At 45.0% G+C, this 10,081-nt stretch overlaps 1 protein-coding gene across 1 annotated transcript in view; it reads right to left on the bottom strand.

Moving 5' to 3' along the window:
• Positions 1 to 6,753: 6,753 nt before the first annotated feature.
• The window catches only part of CLDN15 (claudin 15), a 75,791-nt gene continuing 72,463 nt past the window's right edge, over positions 6,754 to 10,081 (bottom strand). The window contains exon 5 of the mRNA XM_044282746.1: positions 6,754 to 9,649. Coding sequence (XP_044138681.1) covers positions 9,523 to 9,649 — 127 coding nt within the window. The 3' untranslated portion in view covers positions 6,754 to 9,522. The remainder of the gene's footprint in view (positions 9,650 to 10,081) is intronic.

Raw genomic sequence — 10,081 nt, 5'->3', positions numbered from 1 at the left:
GAGGTTCTTATATAGTAAGGGGCAGCTTTCCTATTGGTTGCTAGGGATGTTGCTAAGCTCTGACAAAGATTGCAGCCTTCTCATTGGCCACAAGCAAGAAGCAGGGAGGGATCATGGGTACTGATGAAAATAAATCTGGAATAATCGTGAATACGACTATATAGCACTATATTCTACGCAAATTCTCAAAGTGGCGATATTCGTGATTAAAATTCGCGTTTCGAATATTTACGCTACTCATCATCCTCACAAAAAAGACTACTCATCCACCTGGTAACTGACTTTTGCTCTGTTTAACCCTGTTTGTACCACGTCATCTGTATTTGCACGCCCGACCATTGTATATCTTCTGTGTGTATATTGTGCTATATCTAGTGCGCCCATAAGGCAATTAAATATATAATTTAATCTTGCGCTGTTCTTGTATCTTGATCACGAATCCCCATGTCCGTGTTTCGGCCTAGTTATACGCGGGGTTGGTTTCTGACCCAATATAATCCCGCTAGCGGACCGGGCTTATATCTAACGAGGAACTGGTGGCAGTCTAACCGGCTGGCAGGGCGCTGTTTCACTGGGGCAGTGAAAGGGCTCTCCCAGCTTGTCAGGGTTGTGAGCGAGTGTGGAGTCACATCGGAGGTAGTGCGGACCACCCTCATTTCACTCCTCATGCCTCCCTGTGCCTGTGGACACTGTGCCAACCTGACCTTACATGCTCCCAGGGAGGGCGTAATGTCACATCTTGGTAACCAGTGACAAAGCCATGCCACGTGAGCTTGACGTAGTTGACGTTAGGCAGGGGGCAGTAAGTTGCGGCATTCGTCACTAGGGGCAGTGTGGGGGACATTACTACTGGAGGGGCACTGTGGGGGGGCATTATTACTGCAGGGGCTCTGTTGTGGGGGATTACTATTGGAGGGACACAGTGGGGGGCATTACTACAGGAGGGTCACTGGGGGGAAATTACTATTGAAGGAGCACTGTGAGGGACATTACTACTCTGTACAACATTACTATTAAAGGGGCACTGTGGGAGACATTACTAATGGAGGGGCACTGTGGGGAACATTACTACTGTGGATGACATTACAATTAAAGGGGCACTGTGGGAGACGTTGCTAATGGAGGGGCACTGTGGGGGACATTAATACTTGGGGGGCACTATGGGGAACATAAGAGCCAGAATTATTGAGGCACTCTAGAGGAATTTTAAATACAAGGACCATTACTGGTGGGACTTCAGGTGGCATTACTGGGGCATTTTTTCTTAATATGAGAGCACTATATTGGGCATTACTGGGGGCATTATAATACTGGGGCCACTATAATGTCATTTTTACTGGGGGTAAAATAGTGGATGTTAACGCTGGAGGCAATGTATGGGCATTTCTATTACAGGGGCATATTAAGGGACATTATTTTTTGTGGACACTATAGAGGCATTATTACCTGGAGCACAATGTAGGGTTTTATAATTTTACTGGGGGAATTTTAGCAGACATTATTATTACTGGGGGACACTCTAGGGGGCATTATAATTGCTGGAGGAACTGTAGGGACACTATTTCTACTAGGGTCACTATCTTCTCTGCAGTATAGTATTTGGGCACACAGTGGCCACAGTATTGGGAGTGGCAGAAGGATGACATTGTCGGGACACCAGAATGGGGAGTTTGTGTTGAAAATGTGGGGAGATTGATGGAAAAATTGATAAATCTAACATGTCTGTATAATAAACTCTGCAGAGACAAGACGCGGCTGAAAGAATTTGTCATAGCGGTCTGGGTCAGATGGAGAAGATGAGGAAAGAGAAGGTCTACATGACAGATGTCACTGGATGTAAGAGGTATGTAGTGCTTTATTCTCCTGTATGTGTCCTAGTGCTGACAGGCAGTATGCTGCTCATTACTGTGCCCTGCGTCTCACCTCCTCCTCCAAGTCTTTTTTTATTTTAATTATATCTATATGTAATTATATGTGTTCCTAAATTTTCAGTTTGGAGCCAATGGCTCCTGAGGCTATACACAGAGCACTATTAAATGGCCTCATAATCTTCTGCCTGAACTACTGCAACCTCCTCTGATGCCTCCCATCTCGCTCTTGGGTCCCTCCAATCAATCCTCAACTCTGCTGCCTGGTTAATACACATCTCCCCTCTGCCAGTCCCTTCACTGGCTCCATAATGCCCAGCGAATTCAAAATACTAAAAATGATATACAAGACTGTCCACAACCTGTATGGTCCATACATCGCCGACCTAATCTTCTGATACCTCCCCACATGTGACCTCCAGTCCACAACCTCCTCTCCATACATCTCTGGCCTAATCTCCTGATACCTCCTCACATGTAATCTCCAGTCCACAACCTGTCCTCTCCATACATCTCTGACCTCATCTCCTGATCCCCCCACATGTGACCTCCAGTCCAAAACCTGTCCTCTCCATACATCTGTGACCTAATTTCCTGATGCCTCCCCACATGTAATCTCCAGTCCACAACCTGTCCTCTCCATACATCTCTGACCTGATCTCCTGATACCTCCCCACATGTAATCTGAAGTCAACAACCTGTCCTCTCCATACATCTCTGACCTAATCTCCTGATACCTCCAAACATATAATCTCAAGTCCACAACCTGTCCTCCCCATACATCTCTGACCTAATCTTCTGATTCCTCCCCACATGTAATCTCCAGTCCACAATCTGTCCTCTCCATACATCTCTAACCTAATCTCCTGATAACTCCCCACATGTAATCTCCAGTCCACAACCTGTCCCCTCCATACAACTCTGACCTCATCTCCTGATACCTCCCCATATGTAATCTCCAGTCCACAACCTGTCCTCTCCATACATCTCTGCCCTCATCTCCTGATACCTCCCCACATGTAATCTCCAGTCCACAACCTCTCCTCTCCATACATCTCTGCCCTCATCTCCTGATACCTCCCCACATGTAATCTCCAGTCCACAACCTGTCCTCTCCATACATCTCTGACCTAATTTCCTGATACCTTTTCACATGTAATCTCCAGTCCACAACCTGTCCTCTCCATACATCTCTGACCTAATCTCCTGATAATTCCCCCACATGTAATCTCCAGTCCAAAACCTGTCCTCTCCATACATCTGTGACCTAATTTCCTGATGCCTCCCCACATGTAATCTCCAGTCCACAACCTGTCCTCTCCATACATCTCTGACCTAATCTCCTGATACCTCCCCACATGTAATCTGAAGTCAACAACCTGTCCTCTCCATACATCTCTGACCTAATCTCCTGATACCTCCAAACATATAATCTCAAGTCCACAACCTGTCCTCCCCATACATCTCTGACCTAATCTTCTGATTCCTCCCCACATGTAATCTCCAGTCCACAATCTGTCCTCTCCATACATCTCTAACCTAATCTCCTGATACCTCCCCACATGTAATCTCCAGTCCACAACCTGTCCCCTCCATACAACTCTGACCTCATCTCCTGATACCTCCCCATATGTAATCTCCAGTCCACAACCTGTCCTCTCCATACATCTCTGCCCTCATCTCCTGATACCTCCCCACATGTAATCTCCAGTCCACAACCTCTCCTCTCCATACATCTCTGACCTCATCTCCTGATACCTCCCCACATGTAATCTCCAGTCCACAACCTGTCCTCCCCATACATCTCTGACCTCATCTCCTGATACCTCCTCACATGTCATCTCCAGTCCACAACCTGTCCTCTCCATACATCTCTGACCTAATCTCCTGATAATTCCCCCACATGTAATCTCCAGTCCACAACCTGTCCTCTCCATACATCTCTGACCTAATCTCCTGATACCTCCTCACATGTAATCTCCAGTCCACAACCTGTCCTCTCCATACATCTGTGACCTAATCTCCTGATACCTCCCCACATGTCATCTCCAGTCAACAACCTGTCCTCTCCATACATCTGTGACCTAATCTCCTGATACCTCCCCACATGTAATCTCCAGTCCACAACCTGTCCTCTCCATACATCTCTGACCTCATCTCCTGAAACCTCCTCACATGTCATCTCCAGTCCACAACCTGTCCTCTGTCTCCATACATCTCTGACCTAATCTCCTGATACCTCCCCCACATGTGATCTCCAGTCCACAACCTGTCCTCTCCATACATCTCTGACCTCATCTCCTAATCCCTCCCCACATGCAGGGCCGATGCAAGGATTTTCAACACAAGCGAAGCTCCATTTTGCCCCCCCCCCCCCCCTCGCAGCTCTCCTGGCCCTGGTCCCGTCTGCAGCAGCTGGCTTCTCCTCTGTGTGGTCCTGGTATCTTTTCTCTGCTTCTGACAATCGCTGGTTTGAGGATCGTAGTTTTCACCCTCTAAGACACTCCTAGGTTTTAGAGGAGGATTTTCCATTACACCTCAGGTCAGACCAGCAATCAGACCCCCAATGTTAATCAGACCTCAGCTCACAGCCGCAAGCAGACCCCTAATGTTAATCAGACCTCAGATCAGACCCCCATGTCAGACCCCCATGTCAGAAATCAGCGCCCCATGTCAGACATCATGCCGCCATGTCAGCCATTAGCCCCCCATGTCAGCCATCAGCCCCCCATGTAAGCTATCATGCCCCCATGTCAGCCATCAGCCCCCATGTCACATTTCTCCCCCTCCATGTCAAATCACCCCCCTATGTCACATCAGCTCTCCATGTCACATTTATCCCCCTCCATGTCACATTTTTCCGCCCTCCCTCAGGGTGCGCCCTAAGGCAGCCGCTTGGTCTGCCTTATGGTAGCATCGGCCCTGCCCACATGTAATCTCCAGCCCACAACCTGTCCTCTCCATACATCTCTGACCTAATCTCCTGATACCTCCTCACATGTCATCTCCAGTCCACAACCTGTCCTCTCCATACATCTCTGACCTCATCTCCTGATACCTCCTCACATGTAATATCCAGTCCACAACCTGTCCTCTCCATACATCTCTGACCTCATCTCCTGATACCTCCTCACATGTAATCTCCAGTCCACAACCTGTCCTCCCCATACATCTCTGACCTAATCTCCTGATACCTCCTCACATGTGACCTCCAGCCCACAACCTGTCCTCTCCATACATCTGTGACCTAATCTCCTGATACCTCCTCACATGTCATCTCCAGTCCACAACCTGTCCTCTCCATACATCTCTGACCTAATCTCCTGATACCTCCTCACATGTCATCTCCAGTCCACAACCTTTCCTCTCCATACATCTCTGACCTAATCTCCTGATACCTCCTCACATGTAATCTCCAGTCCACAACCTGTCCTCCCCATACATCTCTGACCTAATCTCCTGATACCTCCTCACATGTCATCTCCAGTCCACAACCTTTCCTCCCCATACATCTCTGACCTAATCTCCTGATACCTCCTCACATGTCATCTCCAGTCCACAACCTTTCCTCTCCATACATCTCTGACCTAATCTCCTGATACCTCCTCACATGTCATCTCCAGTCCACAACCTTTCCTCTCCATACATCTCTGACCTTATCTCCTGATACCTCCTCACATGTAATCTCCAGTCCACAGCCTGTCCTCTCCTTACATCTCTGACCTAATCTCCTGATACCTCCTCACATGTAATCGCCAGTCCACAACCTGTACTCCCCATATATCTCTGACCTAATCTCCTGATACCTCCTCACATGTAATCGCCAGTCCACAACCTGTCCTCTCCATACATCTCTGACCTAATCTCCTGATACCTCCCCACATGTAATCGCCAGTCCACAACCTGTCCTCTCCATACATCTCTGACCTAATCTCCTGATACCTCCTCACATGTAATCGCCAGTCCACAACCTGTACTCCCCATATATCTCTGACCTAATCTCCTGATACCTCCCCACATGTAATCGCCAGTCCACAACTTGTCCTCTCCATACATCTCTGACCTAATCTCCTGATACCTCCTCACATGTAATCGCCAGTCCACAACCTGTACTCCCCATATATCTCTGACCTAATCTCCTGATACCTCTTCACATGTAATCGCCAGTCCACAACCTGTACTCCCCATATATCTCTGAGTCGGCTCCATACGCGGCGGGTGCTGGCTGTATAATACAGCAGACGACCAGCTGCAATGACATGGAACAGCGATTATGCTGAACTACTGAAATCTGAGGCTCCACAGTGAAATCGCGGAGCTCCAATTGGTTATAATGGCAGCCTGGACGCTTCTGAAGCTGCCATGGTAGCCTCCCTGCTGCGCTGTGCACGAGGCGCAGCTCAGCAAGGAGTGCGTCAAAATCCTATTTACACTATTAGATCTCTATTAGGGTGAATAGGACAAGGGATCAAAAGATCCGCGGATCTAGTCCCCTAAGGGGGTTAAAAGTTATTAGTATAAAAGTAAAAAAAAGTTTTAAAAAACCATTAAAATTTTGAATCACCACCCTATTCCTAATTTTACATTTAAAAATATATAAACAGTAATAAAAAACATATCTGGTATCACCGCATCCAAAAATGTCTGAACTGTTAAAATATAAAAAAATATTTCCTGTGTGGCAAACGCCGTAACGGAATATTTTTTTTTTTAAAACAGACGATTCACCAATTTTTAGTCAAAGCCCCCCCCCCCCCAGTTATACATACCCAAAAAAATGGGGGTATTGTTCTAGCACCTCCATTAGCCAATTTTGCTGACACTCTTTTTTATTGATTAGGGCTATGATGCGGTGGCAGCACAGAATAGACAAGTCACGCACCTCTCATACGTAAAAATATTTTATTACAAATTTCATCTAATTAGACAAAAGTTTACATATTTATTTCATAGATTTATTACAAAGGTAAAAAGCCTGAGCCCGGACATCAATATAAAACTACTGGCATAAAGTTAGCTGACTTTTCTACAAAAATTCAATATCATGACCTAGGCCACTCCCCTGACATGCCGTAGCTCCGCCCATAAATGTTAGCGCCCCATCCCCTGTATCCATTTTCTGATGTTATGGTGAGTAATCCACAATTCTGTTGGAGTGTTGTTTTCTGGAATATTTGGGGGTCAGCTGTGATATTTGAAATATATTAACTCTTTGTTTCCAGTTCTCAGTGTGGATATAGTGTCTAAAGAGTAATTCCAGTAACAGCTATGCGGTCACTGTTAAAGCGATACACTCTTCTCTTCAGGCTGTATGACGGCCCCCTATTGGAGCATCACATTTTACTTTTGGGAGTCCTGCATTATCTACTATAATAATGACCCCATAACTACTGTAATACTGCCCCCTGTGAAAAAATACAAAAACGTTATAAGGCTAGTTTCACACCTGAGGCATAGATGTCATATGCCAGAGTTCTCCAGATCCGGCATTGGCAGATACTACCGCCTACCCACCCGACCCCATTGACTATAATGGGTTTCCGCCGGCAAATATACCAGAAGTCGGTCAAGCAAAAAGCGCTTCACGTAGTTCTCTGCAGGTGTAAAACTAGCCTAATAATGTCCTCCATGGAAAGTTCTAAAAATACTGTATCACTGACATGAATATAACCGTCCTTTGTTAACAGGAAATATAACCGGTATAATACGCTGAAGTTTTAATATGACATCACTGAATTCATATACAGAATATTTGACTAAGTCTAACCCTGGGATGTTCAAATATGGACCAAAAGACTTCTCTCGATTGGGTGACAAGGATGGGGCCAAACATGCAATTCAGAAGGTGCTTACCACCTTATTACAATTGCTACCCTGTATAGCGACTTGAATTAGTGAATTATTTTGAAGGACTCATTTTTTAGATGTACTACTGCTTATTGACCAGCAAATACTCAAAGCCTAATTGAATGGATTCTGCTAATCACTGTTTTTGATAAGTACGGTAGTCATTTTAAAACAAAAAATCTTCCAGAATTTGCAGACCTGTTATTGTGACCTGAACAGCCTTAATAATAACCCCCTAATAATAATACTTCTAGACATATCTCTTATTAAAGGGGTTGTCTGGCCAGTGTATATTTTTTTTTTGTTTAAAGGTCCTATTCTGATGTTGCCTTGGTACCTGCTGGTCTAGTTCCTGGTCCCTCGTGACACAAAGTAAATCAACTCTCAGTCAATCATTGATTGAGATGGGTCACCACTGCGACCATTGATTGGTTGAGCAAACATTTCTTGTATGTTTGAGAGGGTCCAGGAAGTAGTGACCAGTGGAGACCCGGAAGGTTCTGAACAGGAGTTGCAGAGGAGCATAAAGTGAGAATGATTTATTTTGACAATTTTTAGGTCTAGCAACACTTTATTGACTTGCCCTTGATCTGGAAGACCCTGCTATGGAGTCCTCAAAATCAAAAGCTTAAGAGAAGTTTTGGAGAAGACAAGTTACTGTATTTACATTGGATTATTGAATTTTCCTTTAATTTCTCCTTCATCGGGTTTGCCCAATTTTCTCCAAATAAAATCTACAGTATGTATGCAATAAATAAAGATGATAAAAATAGAAGGTCAGGTGTTTGATTCATCAGGTAGCATGGTCTGAAATGGTTGTCAGAGGCAGTGGAAGACAAGTTGACCAATGGAGAATTAACGTGATACAGCGCCAACAATGAAGACTAGTAAAGCCAACATTCATCAAGGCAAGCTACCCAAAAGCTCACCATGACCTGTACCAAATGTGTAATCTTCCATCATCCTGGAGACCAAAGTCATCAAGTAGACAAGGACTGGAGATGTACCAACCATCAATGACCATTCACTTTTATGAAAGTAGAAAACTATACTGTAAGGCATGTTACAATATAAGGACATTTCTGGAAGACATATCATCTACTTGGACGGTTGGTTCTAGTATTCATGATGGAAACTATCTACATTTGGGACAGTGCTCAAGTAAGTCTTCTCGGATGTCTTGGTTTCGTCCACCAAAGCTGAATTATCATTCAGCCTATTTTCATGATTGCAGTCTCATTTCTGAGTGTAGAGCCAGGCACATCATCCATTAGTTTACCTTTCCAAGTGGTCGTTCTCAAGCTTTTCAGGCATCCCCGCCGCTTTCCTTCAAAGTGACTCTTAAATCATATATATATATAAATGTCATTCAAATGTTTCCCAGCAGATTCGGGGCTCATGATATTATAGATTTCTTTGGTGGCAAAAATTAACATGTTATGCTGTGTCAGTACACAAAAATCTTTCAAAAAACAGTAAAGAAAATTGAGAGCCTTTACTATATACATTGGAAAATAAGCATCTATGAGGGCTGGTGTTCGTCTCCTTGAGTTGAGCATTGCTAGATGTGATGATGTAGACCTTTACAGAGCCGTGTGCTGATGGGTTAGAATTCACCGTCTCTCACTAACGAGTCACCATGCCCACACCAGGAGTTTTAAGAAAAAGCAGCAATGTGTAATGGTTCGACGACTGAAAATGCAGACGGACCACGGTTGAAGACATTACAGCTCGACGTGGATAACAAATAAATGTCACGTTCTGGAGGAAATATCCAAGGCACTTTGTTCAGTTCATAGTCGTAGACCTATACGTATGCATTCTTCCCATATTTAGAGATACTGTTACTAGATTCATATCGCGGAAGGGCAGCTTGAGGGGCAGCCTTAGCCGAGGACGGGGGATTCGCTGGACGGTAGTTATAGTTGTATGTCCTGCAGGAACATATTATACCAGTTAATGAATACTGTAATAATGTATGCACAGTGAAGACCTAAGTTATGGTGGCATATATACATTTTTGTATTTGGGTTACAGCTTCTTGTGCACAGCTATACAGAAGACCCCATATGCAGGACCAGTAGCTTACATAGAGAAGTAAGGGCCCCATAGCAAGGATCAAACCAGGCCCCACACACAGGACAGAAGGGTTTCCACCTAATCCCTTTTCAATGACCCTTGGGCCATTTCTTCCACTGCCTCATTTGCTAAAAGTTGTTCCTTTATAGAGTAGAGTCCTGACCAAGTTTTCACGCCCAGTAGAAGAGGGGATGATCCCGACTGGGCCCTCTCTTGCCCTGGGCCCTATAGCAGTCGCATAGTCTGCAACTATGGTAGTTACGCCCCCTGCAGGAAGCCCACTGTTA

This window comes from Bufo gargarizans, chromosome 2 (genome assembly GCF_014858855.1).
Source record: "Bufo gargarizans isolate SCDJY-AF-19 chromosome 2, ASM1485885v1, whole genome shotgun sequence".
NCBI lineage: Eukaryota > Metazoa > Chordata > Amphibia > Anura > Bufonidae > Bufo > Bufo gargarizans.
Note: the sequence above shows the minus strand (reverse complement) of the source record. Positions and strands in the feature narration are given on the sequence as shown.